This window comes from Heptranchias perlo, chromosome 22 (genome assembly GCF_035084215.1).
Source record: "Heptranchias perlo isolate sHepPer1 chromosome 22, sHepPer1.hap1, whole genome shotgun sequence".
NCBI lineage: Eukaryota > Metazoa > Chordata > Chondrichthyes > Hexanchiformes > Hexanchidae > Heptranchias > Heptranchias perlo.
Window position 1 is genome coordinate 48214084 of NC_090346.1, and position 23571 is coordinate 48237654.

General features: G+C 45.2%; 1 protein-coding gene across 1 annotated transcript; it reads left to right on the forward strand.

Annotated features, from left to right (window-relative positions):
- Positions 1 to 432: 432 nt before the first annotated feature.
- cdr2a (cerebellar degeneration-related protein 2a) lies at positions 433 to 22162 on the forward strand. The gene is made up of 5 exons (XM_068003528.1): positions 433 to 683; positions 5204 to 5316; positions 10982 to 11130; positions 17087 to 17239; positions 19488 to 22162. Exons 1-5 carry the CDS (start codon positions 605 to 607, stop codon positions 20431 to 20433), a joined length of 1440 nt encoding a protein of 479 aa, XP_067859629.1. The 5' UTR covers positions 433 to 604; the 3' UTR covers positions 20434 to 22162.
- The last annotated feature ends 1409 nt before the right edge of the window (positions 22163 to 23571 follow it).

Consider the following 23571-nt stretch of genomic DNA (forward strand, 5'->3'; position numbering starts at 1 on the left):
TTTGATTCCCAAACACTGGTTTCAAAACGCCAGAATCCCAAGTAGTAAAAGTGTTTCATTCACTGAGAATAAAACACTTCCCCCGATCACCACACCTTAGTGTACGAGTTCATTGTTCCTGCACAGCTAAAGGTCTATTCGATTATTTTTTAAAAATCAGAGCAATGAAACAGTAACCGAGTGCAGGTCATCGCTGAATCCGATTAGTTGATGACAGGAGGGGGGGGGCAATGGCCCATTGTTGAGCCTCTCTGATGATAACCACGCTGGCCTCCGATTGGTGCGCTCATGCTCTATTGAAGTTTCCTGGACGCGCAAAAAAAAGGGGTCGCTGTCAATCACGTGACGTCACGGGCGCGGTGATTGGCTACCATTTGAATTGTTACACTGAAAATGACCAGGAGTGGGCGGGGACAGCAGGAGCAAGGCGGAAATCGGAGTTTGCAGCTCAGCACAGGCTGAGCTCAGGCGGTGAGTGCCACGTTGCGGGCGATCAGCACAGACAAGGAATTCAATGCAACAGCATCCAGCGGGGGACGGCCGAGCACCATCATTAACCTTTCTCTAAGCCGGTGCTAAAACGAAACAAAAAAAAAAGGGCAAAATGTTGACCGACAATATAATGGAGGATTTTGAACTCCGGGAGGAGGAACCGTGGTACCAGCACCAGAACATGGAGCACGGTGAGTTTAAACTTTACAAAAAAAACCCCATTCCGCCTTCAAAGGCGGCTCCAGAGGCTGCAGCTGGTTGACCGGCACCAGGTAAAGCGGCTGTACCCTGCCAGAATTAACTCTCATCCTTTCTTCAATCGGTGTTTGGAGTGAACGGGAATCGTGCAGATCCCACCCAGCTGCACCGTCTGCGTCTCTTAATTCTGTTTTTCTTTAATGCAAACGCCAATTTAAGTTTATTTATTTACTCCCAGTCTGTAATTAACATCGATCAAAGGTTTCATTTTTTTCTAAATAGTTGAGTTTCATTAATTCGATGTAAATTGGCGTCAGGTATCAGACAGCACAGAATGAGGCCATTCAGCCCATCCTGCCTGTGCCGGCTCTTTGAAAGAGCTCTCCAATTAGCCCCACTCCCCTACACTTTCTCCACTTGCAGTATGTGTCTTCCTTGAAATTATTTGAATTTCCCTGACATGTTGCCGGGACACACTGGTGGATTTCATTTTGAGAATTGTTAAACTCCTGTAGACCCGGGGTATGTGGGGAGGGCAGGTCTAACTCCAACGATCCGGGAGTGAGTAAGGACTCGGGGCACTCCGGTGTCAGTGCCTCTGCGGAATACGCTGCGCTGGACTCTCTCTTCTCTTTGTGACTCTGGTGTAAAATTCTCTCGCTCAGCGCCCGTTCTGTCAGTGTCTTGAACTGGAGAGAAAGGTTTCCATAGAAACGATATTCTAAGTGACAGGCTGAACTAGTTGGTTCTCTAATCGAAAATGATGACCTCCTTCATTGGTGCTTTATCTAAATTCCCCACCAATCCCACTAGTTATTAACGGCTAGGACTAAAAGTTGGTGTTAGATTTGATCTGACTTGTCAGCTTGGCTCCGTTGGTAATACTCCAGGGCTTGAGCACGAAATCTAGGCTGGCACTTAGGTGCAGTGAGTGAGGGGCTGGAGGTGGATGGTAACTGTCCAAATACATTACTGGAAGGTGGTGGTGTCATAGAATCTTACAGCATAGAAGGAGGCCATTCCACCCATCGTGCCCGTGCTGGCTCTTGGAAAGAGCTATCCAATTAGTCCCTTTCCCCCTGCCCTACAAATTTTTCCTTTTCAAGTATTTATCCAATTTCCCATTTGAAAGTCATTATTGAATCTGCTTCCACTGCCCTTTCAGGCAGTGCATTCCAGATCATAATAACTTGCTGTGTTTATTTAAAAAAATCTCCCCACTTTTTTGCCAATTATTTTAAATCTGTGTCCTCTGGTTACTGGCCCTCCTGCCAATGGGAACAGTTTCTCCTTATTTACTCTTATCAGAATCCCTCATGATTTTGAACACCTATTAAATCTCCTGTTAACCTTCTCTGCTGCTCTAAGGGGAAACCTAACAATGATTGCTGTTTATGGGGCAAGTTTGTCACTGTACTCAAGAATAATTTGCTGTCTGCCTGAAGTGTTTTGACAGTGCAATAAGGTGTTAAGCTAATCTGACTTATATACCGAGTCTGTGTGTCTTATATTGGGAATATTTGAAAAGAGCGGACCAAATATATACCAAGATGTGCCTATACATCAATTTAAATGTGTTTGACTGGTCAGATAGTGTAATATTTTGTCTGCCCTCGGAGTAATATTTTATTAACAGTGCAATGGTTCTTGGTTCAGCTTGTTGCTGTCTGCAGGTGTGGGTGTGTCAGCTGTTAATAAACCATTGCTCAAACTGTGTCATTCAGTTTCTGATTTATTTATCTCCTCTTCCCTCTCCCCACAAAGGTTGTGACTGTTGCTGATTCTCGAGCCACAGACCTGTGTGGCTCAGCGATCTTGTCCGCTCTGCTTCAAATGTGAACCTTGACGATCAGAGATGGCCAGCTATTCGACTGTTGGGGGGGGGGGAGTCACAGCTGAGTCAGTAGCTAGCGATCAGGAGTGGGGACCCTGGCTGACTTTTGCCTTATTTCCATCCCCAATCCTGCAGCTCTGGGTGGGGGGTATGGAAGAAAATGATGAGTGATACCAACTTGCATTGTGACAAATAACAGCATTTAAAGAGAGAGCCTCCCAATTTGATGGATTTTTGAAACGAGAAGTGCAACTTGGATTCTAATTTGGACTGAGCAGTCAGAGCTCCTAAAATCATCATCTGTAAAAGTGGTGTTTAAAATGGTCGGATGCCAATAGTGTGTTCTTTTGTCAGCTTGGAGTGCCAGCTTCTTTGTTGCATTCACCTCCTGCATCATATGGTGAAATGGAATTAGCACAGGGAGACTCCAGGGGACCTAGAAATAAGAGGACTCGTCTATGTCTAGGCAACTTGGCGAGGCAATTAAAAAAAGCTAGCAAAATGCTCTAATGTATATAACCAGAATAGAAGAATATAAATCTATTGGGGTTATACTGAGGCTGTGCAATGAACTAGTCAGACCACGTGTGTGTGTGTGTGTGTGTGTGTGTGTGTGTGTCTTGTGAATAGTATCTGCAATACGCTGCCAGATGTTAGGGGTTTCAAAACTTGATTTGGATGGTGGCCTGGGAGAGTCACAGAGCTGCAGGGCCAACTTGCCTTTGATCAGCTCTAAGCAAAACTAGTAAAATCCAAGCGAGATGGTATTGGAGTAATTTTGAAAGTGTAGCTTTCTCTCTCGCTACATTTGACCTATTTCAGTTTGTTTAGTCATAAAAACAGAAAATGCTGGAAAACACTCAGCAGGTCAGGCAGTATCTGTGGAGAGAGAAACAGAGTTAACATTTCAGATTGATGCTGATGCTGCCTGACCTGAGTGTTTACAGCATTTTCTGTTATTTCAGATTTCCAGCATTTTGCTTTTTTGTTTTTTTAAATTCATTCATGGGATGTGGGTGTCGCTGGCGAGGCTGGCATTTATTGCCCATCCCTAATTGCCCCTTGAGAAGGTGGTGGTGAGCCGCCTTCTTGAACCGCTGCAGTCCGTGTGGTGACTGTTCTCCCACAGTGCTGTTAGGAAGGGAGTTCCAGGATTTTGACCCAGCGACGATGAAGGAATGGTGATATATTTCCAATATTTTTGCCTATTAACACCTTTTATATTGTGAGTGACCTGAGGATGTGACTTCAATGATGCAGTTACAGGACTCCCGTTCCCACTGCTGTTGAAATCGATGTGTTTATTTGGCTGGGCAGCTTCTACAGCAACATGGTCCACCTTTCAAGTTTTAACATCACCAGTGAAAGGAAAGGATTTGCATTTATATAGCGCCTCCTGTGATCTCAGGACCTCCCAGAGCGCTTTACAGCTAATGAAGTACTTTTTGAAATGTAGTCACTGTTATAATGTAGGAAATGCGGCAGCCAATTTGCACACAGCAAGATCCCACCAACAGCAATGAGATAATGACCAGATAATAGTCATTTTGGTTGAGGGCTAAGTATTGGGCCAAGAACTCCCCTGCTCTTCTTCGAAATAGTGTCATTGGAACTTTTACATCCACCCGAGAGGGTGGACAGCCCCTCTGACAATCAGTGCTGCTCTCCGAGCTCAAGTCTCTGGCGTGGGACTTGAACCCACAACCGTTTGACTCAGAGGCATGAGTTCTACCTCTGAGCCGCGGCTGCCACCAGTGATATTATTTTGCAGGAATAGATATCTTCCTCAATGACTGTGGAAAGCCTACAAGGCCAACGTTTGGCAGGACCAATTACTGCCTGTGTGGAGATGGGTGGGAAGCCCATCAGTCTGCTGGCAGCCATGTGTTTGGCTGTTTGGTGCCATAGTTTTTGGCACCATGTGGTGCTGGAGTCACTGGGCAACTGAAAGCTGCTCGTATGTGAGGAGTGTCCCTTGATGTTGAACTTTCACTCTGCAGAGTTTACTGCTGACTTCAGGTGCTGTTTGTGGCAGACTGCAATTATCAATGCTCAAATATTGACAGCCAGAGTAAATCTACAAGACAGTGTGTATAAAAGATCAAACTGTTAATGTAACCTTGCTTTTAATTGGACCAGTGTTTTCTGAGGATAACCATCAGATCAAGTTAAAGGGAGCGACTTATAAAATGTGGGATTTACAAGCTTGGAAGGAGTTGATTTGTGTGGTGACCTCAGGGATAATGAATAGCAGAGAGGCTGCAATGTATGAAGAGTTGGGAGGGCAGGTATCTGAGGTTTGGGACAGGAGGAGATGGGGGTGTCACCCATACCAATAAATGTTTTGGGGTGACCTGTCCACCCTTTCTCTTCTCTACACTCTTACCCACCCCTCCCCCAATGGGTTGTGGTGAACTCTGTACAGAAACTAGATTTCAATTAAACAATGACAATAGGACATGAGAGCACAGGTTCAAAGGGAACGACAAATGCAGGCCGCAGATCAGAATATTCTACACAGTCATCGCTGTGAAAATAAGACCCTGAAATTGTTTAACAAACTGGAGGTGGGGAATTGTCCGAATGATCAGGATTGATCTGTTATGATGGGCCGAATGGCCTTCCTCCTTTATCTAGTGATAAATTTGAGTATTTAACTTTTTTTTGTTTTTTTTTTAGACCTACACCTGGCAGCTGAGTTGGGGAAAACTCTGTTGGATCGGAATACGGAGTTGGAGGAAGCACTTCAGCAGATGTACGGAACCAATCAGGAGCAGATCCAAGAGATTGAGGTGAGGGGTGGACTTTGTTTTTCCTTCAAACGATTAAGATGTAAATGCAGAGAATCAGCACTGGAAGCAGGGCTGTAGTTGGTACTGGTCAGACTTTCGGTATCGAACCAGCTCCACGTTCTCCATTGTGAGCAGATTCCATAGCCTGTGAGCTCCTTTAGCCTCAACTCTGCTCCTGCCTCGTTCTGTTCTTACCAAACAGACTTGTGCTACACAGATGCATTCGGAGGAAAAGTAGTACTGAGTGCGTCAATAATCTCAGCTCTTTTGTTACCAGTGACCTCTCCTGAAGGTGCAACACCCACAATTGCATTAGCAGGCTATTCCACCTTGAGGGGGTAACACCACAGCTGTGCCCATGCCAGCTAGATGGCCATCAGGCAACTTAAGCCATCCACTGTCCCCCATTCCCCTGGTCAGGTGTGCTGAGGCCAATTATTAGTGTAACTTCCTGTCAGCTGGCCAAGCTTAGTACAGACTGGGAATCATGGGGCTAGGAGGAGGCCATTCAGCCCCTCTAGCTAGTTCTGCCATTCAATTAGATCATGGCTGATCTGTATCTTAACTCCATCTACCCGCCTTGGTTCCCTATCCCTTAATACCCCCTTGCCTGTCAATCAAACGTGTGACTTTGTTTCTGTGACTGCGATACATAACTCATGAACGGAGCCATGGGGAGCTCGTGGATTGGACCGTGAGTATTTCCAATCAACTCTGCCTTTCTCTTCTAAGTGGGAAACAATGGAATGTAAAGCCTCTCGGCCTCCTCTGTGCTCCTGGCTCATTCCCACTAGATTTCTGCTGTGTGGATGCATTGTGACGTAGATCTATATTCTTGCAGCTCACAGCAAAAGTACTTGCTGATATCTGAAAGAAAGGAACTCGGCATCATTAATGCTGCTCTGGAATTTGCGTGTGTTGAAAAGCTGACCCCTGCTGTTTTACTATTGCTCTCTGTCCTCTGAGCAAGGCTTCGCACACAGGCAGTTAGTAAATTCTGAGAGGCCACATGGGATCTGTGCTACCTATTAGCAGGTTCTTTAATTACCTTCTCTCTCCTCCCCGTCACTGACTAATAACAAGGAATTGTTTGCTAGCGCTGCCTGTCCCTCGCTCGCTTCCCCTTCCCCTTCTCCCCCTTCCCACGCTCTCTTCCCCCATTCGTTTTTCCTCTCCATTTGTTCCCCCCCCCCCCCCCCCCTTTCCTTGTTCAGGAGTGCACACTGGCCCAGGGGAAGTGGTGAATGTGAGCACTCCTAAACAAAGAGGGGTACAGCACCTTTCACAACCAATGAAGTAATTTTTGAAATGTAGTCACTGTTGTAACATAGGAAACGTGGCAGCCAATCTGCCCACAGCAAGATCCCACAAATAGCAATTAAATAAATGACCAGATCATCTGTTTCTTGAGTGATTTTGGTTGAAGGATGAATATTGGCCCAGGACACCGGGTTGAACTCCCCCAGGAGATTGCATGGCTGGGGAGAGAGGTCGGGGAAAGAGTGTCTAATCGCGATGCTCCAGCCATCGATGGACCAGCTGGTCTTTACCTGCCCCTCAAATTCGTGACCAGTCTGGGAATCCGTCCACTCTGGATATGATGCAATGACCCAATACAGATGTTGGATGATCTGCAGGGTTGGAAAGTGTCCAGCTGGATGTGCAGTGTGTGTTAGAGGAATGAGGGAGCCGGAGACAATACAAACCACTGCCTCCTGTTTGGAATCTGGGAGCGTGTTGCTGGGATTGCAGTGTCTGGAGCACTGGATTCCATGATGATGTAATGAGCAGCTGCTCTGCTCTGATCCTGGGAGCGTTTATTCATAAGTCCAATGCAGTGAAATCCACCTCGACACAGGCAACTTCCATATTATTTTCTCTTCCACTAATTTAAAAATATTTTGCTCAATCAGTTGGCCGGTTAGCAACCGACCCGTGCAATGCACTTGAAAAATTTGTTTTTTTTTCTTCAACGAGTGCATCTTAATCATCAGTAGAATGTAATTTATGTCTGTGTCAGGCCCAGTGTACAACTGTACATGGATTGCTTCCAGAAATTAAAATTCTCATCCCCATGTTCAAATCCCTCCATGGCCTCACCCCATCCTATCTCTGTAACCTCCTCCAGCCCTACAACCCTCCGAGATCTCTGCAGTCTCCAATTCTGGCTTCTTGCGCATCCCCGATTTTCATCGCTCCACCGTTGGCGGCCAAGCCTTCAGCTGCCTCGGCCCTAATCTCTGGAACTCCCTCCCTAATCCTCTCCGCCTCTCTCTCCTCCTTTAACACGCTCCTTAAAACCTACCTCTTTGGCCAAGCTTTTGGTCACCTGTCCTAATGTCTCTTTTTGGCTCGGTGTCAATTTTTGTTTGACACTCCTGTGCAGAGCCTTGGGACGTATTACTATGTTAAAGGTGCTATATAAATGCAAGTTGTTGTTGAAACTGTTGGATGGTATTGAATGACCCTGGCTGAGGTTGTCTGGCTCAGCACAGGTCACTGTTTGGACCTGGGACTGTCCCGGCCTCCGTGTCCCTACCCCTGCACCCTCTAAGCCATCGGAAGAGCTTGTGCCCATTGCAATCTAGGAGGGTATAGTTCATGAGTTCAAATCCCCTCATGGCAAGTTTTGTAAAATTTGAATTCGATAAATCTAGCACCAGAAAAATGACCATGAAAACTGAGTTATTAAATAAAACCGGAAAATACACAACAGGTCAGTCAGTATCTGTGAAGAGAGAAGATGGGGTCTGGGTGATTTTATTTGATTTCTGGCATTTGCAGCTTTCCCTTTTTTATATTTGGTGGAATTTGGTCTGGTACTGTAGGAGTTAAGTGAAGGAGAGTTGAACCTTTAATGTTGTATTGCTACACCCCCACCCTCTGGGGGTTTCTGCCGTAGCAGAAAATATCAAATACGATCAATCTGAGGAAATCTCTCCTGAAAGAAAAGGGTTTACAGTATTAACTGTCGGAACTCCTCACCATCACCAAATGCTTTATAAATACATAAAGAGCAAGAGGATAACTAAGGAAAGAGTAGGGCCGATTAGAGACCCAAAAGGTAGCCTCTGTGTGGAGGCAGAAGATGTGGGCATGGTTCTTAATGAATACTTTGCATCTGTCTTCACAAAAGAGGGGGTCAATGCAGAGATTGTAGTTGAGGAGTGTGAAATATTGGATGGGATAAACATAGTGAGAGAGGAAGCATTAAAGGGTTTAACATCTTTGAAAGTAGATAAATTGCCAGGCCCGGATGAAATGTATCCCAGGCTGCTAAGAGAAGCAAGGGAGGAAATAGTGGAGACTCTGACCATCATTTTCCAATCCTTCCTGGCTACTGGCGTGGTGCCAGAGGATTGGAGGACTGCTAATATTGTACCTTTTTTTAAAAAAGGGAGAAAGAGATAGACCGAGTAATTATAGGCCAGTCAGTCTAACCTCGGTGGTGGGCAAATTATTGGAATCGATTCTGAGGGACAGCCTAAATTGTCATTTGGAAAGGCACGGGTTAATCAAGGACAGTTAGCATGGATTTGTTAAAGGAAGGTCATGTATGACACATTTGATTGAATTTTTTGAGCAGGTAACAAGGAGGGTCGATGAGGGTAACATGTTTGAAGTGTACATGGATTTTAGCAAGGCTTTTGACAAGGTCCCACATGGCAGACTGGTCAAAAAAAGTAAAAGCCCATGGGATCCAAGGGAAAGTGGCCAGTTGGTTGACGGGTGTTTTTGTGACCAGAAGGCTGTTTCCAGTGAGTTCCCACAAGGCTCAGTACTAGGTCCCTTGCTTTTTGTGGTATATATTAATGATTTGGACTTGAATGTAGGGGGCATGATTAAGAAGTTTTCAGATGATACAAAAATTGGCTGTGTGGTTGATAGTGAGGAGGAAAGCTGTAGACTGCAGGAAGATATCAATGGACTGGTCAGGTGGGCAGAAAAGTGGCAAATGGAATTCAATCCAGAGAAGTGTGAGGTAATGCATTTGGGGAGAGCAAACAAAGCAAGGGAATACACAATAAATGGGAGAATACTGAGAGGTGTAGAGGAACAAAGGGACCTTGTAGTGCATGTCCACAGATCCCTGAAGGTAGCAGGACAGTTAGATAAGGTGGTTAAAAAGGCATACGGGATACTTTCCTTTATTAGCCAAGGCATAGAATATAAGAGCAGGGAGGTTATGCTGGAACTGTATTAAAACATTGGTTAGGCCACAGCTTGAGTACTGCACACAGTTCTGATCACCACATTATAGGAAAGATGTGATTGCACTCGAGGGTACAAGAAGTGATTTATGAGGATGTTGCCAGGACTGGAGAATTTTAGCTGTGAGAAAAGATTAGATAGGCTGGTGTTATTTCCTTTGGAACAAAGGAGGCTGAGGGGAGATTTAATTGAAGTATATAAAATTATGACTGGACTAGATAGGTCCTTCCTATCCACTCTATTTCCCTTAGCAGAGGGGTCAATAACCAGGGGGCATAGATTTAAAGTAATTGGTAGAAGGATTAGAGCAGAGCTGAGGAGAAATGTTTTCACCCAGAGGGTGGTGGGAGTCTGGAACTCACTGCCTGAGAGGGTGGTAGAGGCAGAAACCCTCAACTCATTTTAAAAAGTACTTGGATGTGCACTTGAAGTGCTGTAACCTACAGGGCTACGGACCAAGTGCTGGAAAGTGGGATTAAGCTGGATAGCATTTTTTTGGCTGGCACGGACATGATGGGCCGAATGGCCTCCTTCTGTGCTGTAACGTTCTATGATTCTATTCTATGATCACAGCATTTCACTGTGATTCCATTATTTTCTGATTTCTTTCCCTTCGAGTATTAAGTGTTACAGTCAACTTTATTTTTGACCATAAATGTTTAAGATTTGGTGCATCTTTACTTATCCTTTTCTCTTTCTTTCCTCCCTCACTCACGCTCTCCCCTTTCTACTCCTTTAACCTGTAGAACACTGTTGGAGAATCTTCCCATCACGATTGCAACAATCACGAGAGGGAGATTCTCCTCCTTCAGGTTAAACAAATACTGAAGATGTGAAGTTGTGAGAGAGAGAGAGAGAGAGAGAGAGAGAGAGAGAGAGAGATCCTGCCCATCTGCAAAATGGATTGCGATCCACGCAGCAAAGGATGTTGTTTTGTTTTTCTCCCTCCTAAAGGATGGTGTTTTATTCTAAGGCACCACACAGGTGACCATTCCTTGTGGGTCAGCCTGGACAACACAAACCCTCGTCTGGAGACTTTCCACTAGGAACCACTGGACAGATTGGTGAACAGACTTCCTGCCTGAATTTTTGTTTTTCCTCCCTTTCCTTTCCCTCTTTGGATCGAATGAGACCAAATTGCAGCTCCCCAACCTCTGCCCTGACTCTGTTAACTCATTAATGCCTGAGCCTTTCTAACTGCTTCATATACCAGACAGTGCCTTACTCAGTCATTGTGATATTAACTTGACACACGGTAAAAATGGCAAATGGCGAACCAGTTAAACCTGTGACCAGACCTTCACCCTGTTTTTGAAAGTTCTCCCCTGATGTGGATGCGTTGCTCCCGAACTAAATGTGGATTCTTGTACTGGGTGGAATAACTGGGCGTGCAGAGTGTGAAACTTGCTGCGACCCTTCACTGCTGTCGGCCTGACTCCTGTTTGTCTTCCAGTATCTCACAAAACAGGTGGAGCTCCTCCGTCAAATGAACGAGCAGCATGCTAAGGTTTACGAGCAGCTTGATGTGACTGCCCGAGAGTTGGAGGTGACCAATCAGAAACTTGTTGCAGAAAGCAAGGCATCGCAGAATAAGATAATAAGGTAACACAATATTTCAGCAGCTGGACTATCTTGAACATTAAAAATCTTGCACTTGTCACATTTTTTGGTCACAGTTTTGTGTTGACATTCGTGATTGTAAATTGCCATGTCAATATTTCCCATTCAATTTTGCTATGTCAGCTGTCACGATGGAATTGCATGCTCTGGCCACCAGGTGGCTTTGTGGAGCGCGGTTCTGAACCATCATCTTGTATAGAAATAAAATGATATTCATTAACTGATGTTCCAGGTTGTGTTAACCTGGCAGAGTCTGACCTATGAATACTGGTGGGCTACATGCAAACTTGTAGGGATTAATAAAGACTTGAATTTGGCCTGGAAAGTGTCAGGTAACCTGAGGAATCCTCACATCACAAATAACTTGCAAGATGCAAAATGATCTTTACTGAATGTCCCGATTGTGGTGTTTGCTGTGCTAGATGAGTGGGGTCACCCGTGTGTGGGAGGGGAGCAGGTCACCAGTGTTGAGTGAACCCAGGTTTGATGGGCTGCGTGGCTTTAATGATCATCGTCTGAACCGTGCGAGGAAGCGTTTGGTGCTGTTGTTTCCCCTTCAATTTTCTCCCCGGCTCTCCTGAAAGTGCTGGCACACTGAGACTAATTGCAGCATCCTTACTGATCTCGCCGGTCTGAGTAACTCGGTCCTGCCCCTCAGCTCTGGTTTTACTGCTGGGATTGTTCATTTTCTTACCCAAAGCTCAGTCCACTTGAGCTCAACTCATTCGAATAGTAATTGGCTTGTTCGCTCTCTAGCTTTAGGTGAGTTTATTCAATGACTCTAAGACGATACACACAAGCAAAGTTTTTCTTTTTCCTTATTCAAAGTATAATCCTCTGAGCAAAGTGAAATACTTTTTATAGATCAAGCAAATCAGACTCTGGGAGACGATCTATCGCGTGTACAGCTCCTGAGCTCAAACTTTCCCAGGTCCAATCCAAAGTCTTGTTGCAACTTGTCACTTTTTATACCTCCTGAGCTACAAATCACATAATCTAAATGTCCTTAAGGCATGTGAGTACCTCTAAAGTACAAGATGTGCATGTCAGACAAGGGTAAGAAAGGCTTACTAACTTTATTTATATCTCTCTCTCTATACAAATGAAAGTTAGTAAGCCCTTCTTACTCATGCTTCCTAATCCTTATTTTGTTCTTGGTAGCAAAGTGATTGTTCATTCAGTTATAAATACAGATGATTAGTGTATCCTGAACAGTCTGCTGTATGTAAAGTGCCAGCTGCTGGGAACTTTTATTCACTGTAAATTGAACACGTATCGAATTATGAGGGGCCACAGAGACTGTAACAAATTCAAGGCTTCCCAATGATGACGTAAACCATAAATGGAGCTTAAGTGCATCTTATCCGAGTCCAGATATTAAATTGTAGCCTTTTGCTTCTGTTCTGACGTCTAGATTATAGCTTCAAAAAAACGGATCCTCCATCCCTCCCAACGAGCGGGAGTTAAAAGTAGTTCTGAAGTTACACTGACTGAAAACACTTAAGACCAAAGTGCCATCACTGCAGGATAATACCAGGGTTCGTGCTGCTTACGTTAGACGGCAAAGAACCCGTGACTTACCCGATCGGTAACGCAACATATTGTCTTCAGGATGTTCCCCACTCACGGTAACCACCAAGGTTGTATCTGTCAGACACCTGCCCTCCTTGTAGTTCCCTTTGACATTCCGTGATGATGGGGTTAGGGTCAGGGTTCATTTCTCCTTTTGTGGTTAGGAGCTGAGTGAACATCCAGCCCTTGTTCAGTTGTCTCCGGCTTGATTCTGTTGCTGTTTTTCACTTATGGGGGATAAAAAAAACAAGGGGCCATAAATATAAGATAGTCACTAATAAATCCAATAGGGAATTCAGGAGGCATAAGGGCATAAGTAATAGGAGCAGGAGTAGGCCATTCGGCCCCTCGAGCCTGCTGCGCCATTTAACGAGATCATGGCTGATCTGATTTTTACCTCAACTCCACTTTCCTGCCTTGAATGTATTCAATGACTCGGCCTCCACAGCTTTTTGGGTTAAAGAATTCCAAAGATTTACGACCCTCTGGGAGAAGAAATTCCTCCTCATTTCCGTCTTAAACAGGCGACCCCTTATTCTGAGACTATACCCGCTAGTTTTAGATTCCCCCATGAGGGGTAACATCCTCTCAGCATCGACCCTATCGAGTCCCCTCAGAATCTTGTATGTTTCAATAAGATCTCCTCTCATTCTTCTAAACTCCAGTGAGTAGAGACCCAACCTGTTCAATCTTTCCTCATAAGACAACTCTTCCATACCCGGAATCAACCTAGTGAACCTTCTCTGAACTGCCTCCAATGCAAGTATGTCCTTCCGTAAATAAGGGCACCAGAACTGTACGCAGTACTCCAGGTGTGGTCTCACCAGCACCCTGTACAGTTGTAGCATGACTTCCCTGCTTTTATACTCCAACTCCCTAGAAATAAAGGCCAATATTCCATTTGCCTTCCGGATTACCTGATGCACCTGTATGTTGACTTTTTGTGTTTCATGTCTGAGGACACCCAGATCCCTCTGTACTGCAGCATTTTGATTCCCCTAGAGTCCAAAAATCTATCCCTCTCAGCCTTTAATATATTCAATGACTCAGCATCCACAGCCCTCTGGGGTAGAGAATTCCAAAGATTCACAACCCTCTGAGCGAAGAAATTCCTCCTTTTTATCTTAGTCTTAAATGGCCCTTATCCTGAGACTATGCCCCCTAGTTCTAGACACTCCAGCCAGTGGAAACAATCTCTCAGCATCTACCCTGTCAAGTCCTCTCAGAATCTTATGTTTCAATGAGATCACCTCTCATTCTTCTAAACTCATCCCACATTCACCTGACTAAGGAGAAAGCCTCCGAAAGCTTGTGATTTTTAAATAAAACAGTTGGACTATAACCTGGTGTTGTAAGATTCCTTACATTTGTCAACCCCAGTCCATCACCGGCATCTCCACATCTTCTAAACTCCAGAGACTATAGGCCCATTCTACTCAATCTCCTCATAGGACAACTGTCATCCCAGGAATTAATCTAGTGAACCTTCGTTGCACTGCCTCCAAGGCAAGTATACCCTTCCTTAGATAAGGAGACCAAAACTGTATGCAGTATTCCAGGTGAGGTCTCACCAAAGCCCTGTCGAACTGTAGTAAGACTTCCTTACTCTTGTACTCTAACCCCCTTACAATAAAGGCCAACATGCCATTTGCTTTCCTAATTGCTTGCTGTACCTGCATGCTAACTTTTTGTGTTTCTTGTATGAGGACATCCAAGACACTCTGAACACCAACATTTAATAGTTTCTCACCATTTAAAACATATTCTGTTTTACTTTTGTAGGAAGAACAGAAAATAACCTCACATTTCCCCACTTTATACTCCATCTGCCACCTTCTTGCCCACTCACTTAATCTGTCTATATCCCTTTGCAGACTCTGTGTCCTCCTCACAGCTTACTTTCCCACCTAGCTTTGTATCGTCAGCAAACTTGGATACATTACACTCGGTCCCTTCATCCAAGTCATTAATATAGATTGTAAATAGCTGAGGCCCAAGCTACGACCCTTGTGGTATCCCACTAGTTACAGCCTGCCAACCTGAAAATGACCTGTTTATCCCTACTGTTTTCTGTCCTTTAACCAATCCTCTATCCATGCTAATATATTACCCCCAACCCCATGAGCCCTTACCTTGTGTAACAATCTTTTTATGTGGCACCTTATCGAATGCTTTTTGAAAATCCAAATATACTCCATCCACTGGTTCCCCTTTATCCACCCTGCTAGTTACAGCCTCAAAACTCTAAATTTGTCAAACACAATTTCCTTTTCAAAAAACCATATTGTCTCTGCCTAATCATATTATGATTTGTTACCACTTCCTTAATAATTGATTCATTATTAACCTCTTTACCCAGACAGTGGTTGGAATGTAGAACTCACCATCATATGGAGTGGTTGAGGTGAATAGCATAGATGGATTTAAGGGGAAGCTGGATAAACACATGAGGGAGAAAGGAATAGAAGGATATACTGATAGGGTGAGATGAAGTAGGGAGGGAGGAGGCTCGTGTGGAGCATAAACACTGGCACAGACCAGTTGGGCCCAATGGCCTGTTTCTGTGCTGTACATTCTATGTAATATTGCAGCCAGTCGCTGTGTGGAGCAGGCTGTGTTTCTGCCTGATATTACACTCTGTCTAGAGCCAATCCGTACATATTGAGTACAGTGAGTTCTGCACAGTCTTTCTAGTCGACTCGAATAGATCTGTGTCTGTATCTTTAAACATGCCGGCTTAGCTTGTGTCAACTTGCAATTCGAATGTCACTAATTTCTAAACATCGTACTGGGCTAAACTTCATCACAGCCGGCCAATAATCGATAGAGGGGGAACAAGGAAAGGCTTCAAATTGCATAACCGGCCAATCGGCATCTGAGAAATGGAACTCTGTTACCCGACATTGCTGTTGTACTGAAGTGAAGGAGGAGGTTGCAGCAGCTCACTGGTTGGGGGGGGGCCCCCGGTTGCAGCTCACTGGTTGGTGGGGGGGCCCCGGTTGCAGCAGCTCACTGGTTGGGGGGGGGCCCCCGGTTGCAGCTCACTGGTTGGGGGGGGGCCCCGGTTGCAGCTCACTGGTTGGGGGGGGGGCCCGGTTGCAGCTCACTGGTTGGGGGGGGGGCCCCGGTTGCAGCTCACTGGTTGGGGGGGGGGCCCCGGTTGCAGCTCACTGGTTGGGGGGGGGCCCCGGTTGCAGCTCACTGGTTGGGGGGGGGGCCCCGGTTGCAGCTCACTGGTTGGGGGGGGGGGCCCGGTTGCAGCTCACTGGTTGGGGGGGGGGGGGGGCCCCGGTTGCAGCTCACTGGTTGGGGGGGGGCCCCGGTTCTTTGTACGGGGGGAGAAGTAGAGGAAGAGAAATTGACTCCCACATTTGGCATCCACAAATCACGTGGACATGGTGCCTGTAGGAAATGTGAATCTCGTTCGGTTCCAGAGCCATGACCTCTCCAGTAACCCCAACCAGTTTTGTGTTGAAATGTTTTCTCACCCCTCCCCTATTGCTATAACCTCCTCCCAGCCCTAATCTTTTCCCACACTCTTTCTCTAACTCGGGCCTCTTGTGCATCTCTCTTTTTCCTCCCTGCCCCTTCACCCCACTATTGGTGGGCGTTACCATCGGCCGCCTAATCCCCACACCCTGGAATTCCCTTCCTAAACCTCCTCCTCCTCCTCCTTTCTTCTCATAACCACCACTTGTATTTATATAGTGCCTTTTAATGTAGTAAAACGTCCCAAGGCGCTTTGTGGGAGCGTAATCAAAGAAAATCTGTCACCGAGCCGTAGAAGGAGACATTAGGACAGGTGACCAAAAGCTCGGTCAAAGAGGTAGGTTTTAAGGAGCGTCTTAAAGGAGGAGAGAGAGGCGGAGAGGTTTAGGGAGGGAATTCCAGAGCTGAGGGTCCAGGCAGCTGAAGGCATGGCCGCCAATGGTGGAGCGATGGGAGTGGAGGATGTGTAAGAAGTCAGATAAGATCCTCTTTAAAACTCATCTCTCTGATCGAGTATCTGATCATCCACCTTCCTTTTAGCTGCTTGATGATGGTTTTCCCTACACTCCTGTGAGGCATCTTGGGATGTGTTTCTACAATAAATGTACTAAATAAATAGACGACTAATAACAAATGGGGCAGGGGGGAAATGTAGGTTTAGTCTTCAGTACCTCCCCACACACCGTTCCTCATCGAAAACCAATTTATAAATCTGTACAATTCACAACCCTGTAAACTAATGACTCCTTACAAGCTGTGATCGTGTTCCGGCGATCGACCTGAGGTAATTGATTACACATCACTGCCTGTGACCTTGACCCTCACCTCGCCAGAGCAGCGCCTTTAATTGGATTTGTCTGGTCTTGCTGTTTGGTAGTTTGGCGGAGACGATTGAGGGGCTACAGTCTCACGTGGATGACCTCCAGAGACAAATGGAGGAACTAAAGGATGGTTCCCGGCAGGAGGGACTCGAGCAGCGGAGGGCGATACATAGTCTCCCCTGCCTGAAAGAGCTGTACGACCTTCGAAAGTAAGTCCCTGCTGATTCTCAATGATTTTGTTTTCTTTAACTTAATAAACCCTTTTTTCTTATTTTAGTAACTGCATTTTTTTAAAAAAGTAGTTTGTGCTTTTCAAACTGATTATATAAAATTGTACAATGCACTTTCACACTTGGTGCCAGTCATGGCTCAGTGGGAGTCACTCCCACCTCCTGAGTCAGATGTTCGAGGGTTCAAGTCCCACTCCAGAGACTTGAGCACAAAATCCAGGCTCACCCTCCCAGTGCTGCACTGCTGGAGGTGCCTTATTTGGGATGAGATTAAACCAAGGCCCCGTTTACCCCCTCGGGCAGAGGTGCAAGATTCCACGGCACTGTTCGAAGAGCAGGGGAGTTCTCCCCAGTGTCCTGTCTAATATTTGTACTTCGTCCGACATCACCAAAAACTGGAGAATTGGAATAATTACAACAATCCTTTTTAACTCTTGGGGCCTGGATTTTATTCCTGACAAACGAGGAGAAAAGTTTCCATTGCAACTCACACAGCTGCTATAATTAGGAGCGTCACACTCTGAGAGGCACCGGGGACCGTGTGTTTGGTGTGACAAACAATGCTCCAATAGACGGCGTTTTATATTTAACTTCTCATTTGAAAGATTGCAGCTCTGACAGTGGAGGAGTGGAGTATCTGCCTGGATTATGTGCTCAAGTCTCTGGACTGGGACTTGAACCCAAATCCTTCTGACTCCATAAGAGATAGGAGCAGGAGTAGGCCATTCGGCCCCTCGAGCCTGCTCCGCCATTTAGTGAGATCATGGCTGATCTGATTTTTACCTCAACTCCACTTTCCTGCCCTTTCCCCATATCCTTTGACTCCCTTGCTGATCAAAAATTTGTCTAACTCAGCCTTGAATGTATTCAATGACTCAGCCTCCACAGCTTTTTGGGATAAAGAATTCCAAAGATTCACGACCCTCTGGGAGAAGAAATTCCTCCTCATTTCTGTCTTAAACGGGCGACCCCTTATTCTGAGACTATGCCCCCTAGTTTTAGATTCCCCCATGAGAGGTAACATCCTCTCAGCATCTACCCTATTGAGTCTCCTCAGAATCTTGTATGTTTCAATAAGATCTCCTCTCATTCTTCTAAACTCCAATGAGTATAGACCCAACCTGTTCAATCTTTCCTCATAAGACAACCCTTCCATACCCGGAATCAACCTTGTGAACCTTCTCTGAACCGCCTCCAATGCAAGTATGTCCTTCCTTAAATAAGGGCACCAGAACTGTACGCAGTACTCCAGGTGTGGTCTCACCAGCACCCTGTACAGTTGTAGCATGACTTCCCTGCTTTTATACTCCATCCCCCTAGAAATAAAGGCCAATATTCCATTTGCCTTCCGGATTACCTGCTGCACCTGTATGTTGACTTTGTGTTTCATGTACGAGGGCACCCAGATCCCTCTGTACTGCAGCATTTCGTAGTATTTCTCCATTCAAATAATATTTTTTTTATTTTTCCTCCCAAAGTGGATGACTTCACATTTTCCCACATTATATTCCATCTGCCAAATTTTTGCCCATTCACTTAACCTGTCAATATCCCTTTGCAGACACTTTGTGTCCTCATTGCAACTTGCTTTTCCACCTATCTTTGTATCATCAGCAAATTTGGCCACAAGACACTCTGTTCCTTCATCCAAATCATTGATATATATTGTAAATAGTTGAGGCCCCAGCACTGAGCCCTGCGGCACCCCACTAGTTACAGATTGTCATTTTGAAAATGACCCTTTTATCCTGACTTTGTTTTCTGTTAGTTAGCCAATCCTCTATCCATGCCAGTATATTACCCCCAACACCATGAGCTCTTGTGCAGTAATCTTTTATGTGGCACCTTATCGAATGCCTTTTGGAAATCCAAATATACTGCATCCATTGGTTCCCCTTTATCCACCCTGCCCGTTACTTCCTCAAAGAACTCTAATAAACTTGTCAGACATGATTTCCCCTTCATAAAACCATGTTGACTCTCCTTGATTGTATTGAGTCTCCAAATCTCCTGCTAGGAGACTCCAGGGTGAGAGTGCTGTCATCTGAGCCACCACTGACACTTCCTGGACCTATATAACTAGAGAGTGGGTTGGGGGGGGCAGGGGTTACTTTTACGCACTAACCATCTAGGGAGTTCTGACCCAAACTGCTAAAAGATAAATGATACTCAGGATATTGGGCTGGCTGGCTTTTTTTTTTAAACAGAAGTTGCTTTGCGTTGACAGGTACTTTGTGTATGACCACGTGTTTGCTGCCGAGATCACGTCCAGTGAAACCCATGTTAATCCGTTGGAGGAGGAAAATGAGAGGTTAAAGAAAACGATGAGCATGCTCCAAGCCCAGCTAACCCTGGAGAGGCAAAGGCGGGCGAGTGTAGAGCAAGAGTATTCCCTGGTCCTGAAGGAAAACAGCGAACTGGGAAAAAACATCTCCAATTTGGATGACTACAAACAATACATTCAAGAGCTGGAGGACAAGGTGGTGGAACTACGCCAGAAAAATCAAGTGGGCAATACCTTTGTCAGTGTGGTGGACAACCTGCTTCCCGAATCCTTCCTGTTTTCCGGGAAGGAGTCTCTGGACCTCTTGCACTTCCCTGGGACCAAGGATTGCGTGAATAGGACGAGCGACAAGCTGGAGGTGGAAGGAGGGTCACCGAGACGCAGTTCCAGTGAGACTCTGCTGGGGAGCAGCTCCGACGAAGACCTGGTGAAGGGACACGAGCAGACGTGTATCAGGAGGGCTGAGGCCGTGCGGCAGCGAGGTATCTCTCTCTTAAACGAAGTGGACGAGCAGTACAGCGCCCTGCAGCTGAAATACAACGAGCTGCTGAGGAGGTGCCATCTCCCCGGGGACTCCTCGAGCCACAAAGCTGTGCAGACGTCTCGGCGCCTCTCCCAGGACCAGTCTCGTAAAACCCCCCAGAGTGACCAGCAGACGTCGGCCTGCGAGGAGCATGTGCAGAGTGAGCTGGCCTCCTCCACTGCTCACTCCCCCTCGGTGGAACTGACCGGCTCGTCCAGCAACCCCCAACCAGAGTACAAAGTTTTGTTCAGAGAAATTTTCAGTTGTATCCAGAAAACGAAAGCAGAGATCCATGAAAATCGGTCCAAATACAAATCCGTCTCCTCACGATTGCCAGATGTGGGCCAGCTGCACGAAGAGGAGTAGAGAAATTACCAATATGGTTGTATCAGTAGTTACAATAAAGCATTAGGAACTGAAAAGCCACAGGAAACCTCATGTATCTTATTTTGCAAAAAAAATGTATATATTGTTTTACAAATAGAGTCCCATTACGGAGAGGAAAGAAGTAATGGGACCTGAGAGTCTAATGTAATGAGCTAAAGGAGCTATTTAATACAAATGTATTTGTAAATCAGTCTGGGGTAAAGAGTGTGACTGTGAGTGACATTTTCATCCAAAGAAAGTCAACTAATGACTTTTCTTTGACATATTTCTGCCTTCAGTTTGTATGATTATTATGGATTATCTCTGACAATCTCATTGTACGAGATCTTGTGCTACCTAAATAACTAGCTATTATACGCATGGCGGGGGGGTGGTGAAGGTATTTTCTGGTGTAGTCCCAAGACCTGCAGAACAGGAAAGGGCCCCGGCCTGTACTGAGTGGGCTGGTCTCCTCGTAATTGGCCTGGTTTAGGGCAGCCAGGAGGGCAACTTCTGCCCAGAGACCTTCACTGGGACGTGTCGGTATGAAGTCGGATGAGAAAAGTCTGTGCCGCCCCTATGGTCCAATGATCTGCTGTCAGGACTTGCACATAAAGCAAGTAGCAAAGGACTCTAGCACTGGGTCCCAGCAGGAGTTGGTCCCTTTTGGAGGAGATGGGAGGGGAAGGGAGGGAAAAAAGAGGGAGGAGAAGAAAAGGGGAAGCAAGGTGCTTTTCCTCAAAAGGGGGCTTGTTAGAAAAAATGTTGAGTGAGTTTGTTTTCAAAGCAGACTCATGTATAGACCATTGCTGTTAAATTAATAGATGTAGGAGCACAATTCTGTTTGAGCTCAGTCCTGAGTTACAACATTGTGCTTCAGAACCTCCATTCCCTCAAAAGTGTGCAATGCCTCTAGGTTGATGCAAGACAAGTAATCAGCCAAGGGCTAGTGGTGCCCTCCTAACAAGGTGACTATATGAACTCGGCTAGATCCACCCTAATGACTGACTGACTAGCTCAATGACACTGCCAGGGTTCACACGTAAAGAGTGACAACCGAGGCACGAGAAGTGAACCATCGCTCGTATCTTAACGGGAGGCCTTGCTTCCTGAGGGAAGGGGGGGAGAAAGATAGCAGTACAGTTGGAATTCAATCTCTACCAATTAAACAAATTTAATTTGTGTACAACTGGTAGGCACCACCAATAAACAGCTTGGAGCCATCCTACAACTAAGCATGTTCTGTCACTGTTGTGTGTCTGGATGGGTAAAAGGTTGCAATGTGATTTTGCAACAACTGCAAAGTTTATGAAACTTTTTCAAAAGGCTCTTTTTGAAACGTGTGGTTCTCTACACAAATAGCATTGTCCAGTCCTTCATTCACTTTTTATACAAGTAGGTGCGCTGTAGATTATGGACCCAGTGGGAATGTATTTAAACCTACATGGTGCTAATGGGTCAGAGAACTGAAATTAGCCCCTAGTATCTCTGTTATGTGTCTACAGGAGCTGACTGAGCGTTTGTGAACTCATTAACATGTTGTTTGTGTTCTCCTTGAAATGTCTAAATTCTAAGCAGCAGTTCAGTAGAAACGAGTTCTAGATTGTACGTGTGTTGGTCTAATGCTGTCCTCTGACGATGTAGGATCGGTCTGGAGTTGTTGCTTACGGTATCCCTCAAATATTTCAATGTCAGTATTAAGTTTTAATAAACAAATGTTCTGTTTGTAGCTTCTCTGGTCTGTTTTATGCCATGGTTACATTACATGAACTATATTTCACCAGGCTCTGATATATGCAAAAAGCAGGACAGAGTTTAAGAATTTATGTATTGTTCCATATGTGGAGGGGCTGGGCCTAGATTAATTAAATGCCTTTTTCACATGCCAGTTTCAGATGCTTTCTCGTTCCAGCTCTTACTGCACACATACCTAGTAGAATAAACAAACCAAGAAATTCAGTTGAATGATCAGTCATTTCCAGTTCATCCTTCATTTCGACACCAATGGAAACTGCTTTTCCCATTGAGGGAGGGGGACAGCCTGGGAATCTGACTACAGAAACATGGCCCTCAAGCTAGCACTGCTCTCTTACAGCAGATGCATTTACTGGAGGGGAAAATAAAATTTTACTAGTCTATGAACTGTACAGAATATATAACAGCAAAACACACCCCTTCAGTAATGTAGTTAACAATGCTGCATGGTTTAATTTGCTAAATTACTGACTCAGGTCAGATACTCATCACTGAGAAGCCCTCGTCTTTTCACAGGGAGAGACTCTCTGTAACCCTAGCAAAGAAAGATAAGATAATAGATGCAGCAGTCACAGTAATTATGCCCATAGAGTATCCCTATTGTACAATCTGTATTTGCTAATCTTAAAAACCCAGCTGATACCTGCTCCCTTCCTCTTTTTCAAACAGTTGTTTCTCTGCCCCAGCTATCGTCCATTGATAAAACCTCTACCCATTTACCTTTAAAGAGGAAAGGGTTTAAGCTAGCTAATGTGATTAGTGTTGTCTGACCTCCAGTATAACTGGCAGGGTGAAGAACTAGTCTTGGGCTTTTAATGTGGCAGGAGTGTGGTGAATGATCATACAGCTGGGCTACAGGCACCATCTAAATCAATCCTTTCTTCCTTCTCATATTTTCCTGAGTTGTATTTGGTCAAAATGAACAGACATTTAATTAAATTATGAGGGGGGGGCACAAAATTGCAAATGGTATCAGTCAGTCATAAGACAGCTGCTCCTTTAATATCTCAAGCAATTAATGAGGTACTTAGCCAGCATAAATGTCACAATTATAGAAAAGTGGCGAAATGCTCGAGAAGTTCTCAATTTACACACAAGGCACTAGCCCACCTCAGGCCTGTATCAGCAGTCAGCACTTTCCTATTCACAGTGAAGCACCACAGAGGCTTCGATTTACAACACGGTGCAGTGTCCACATCTGTATCTGATCAAACGGGTTTGATGCATCACATTGTTTTTTTCTGATTTTAGTTAAATTGCACAGAGTTTATTGTGGAGCACTAAAACTTTCATACAAGGAGACAGCCATTTGTTAATAAAACCTGTCACTGCACATTGCACTGTACAGAATAGCACGTCAAAACTTATAAACATCACTTGGTA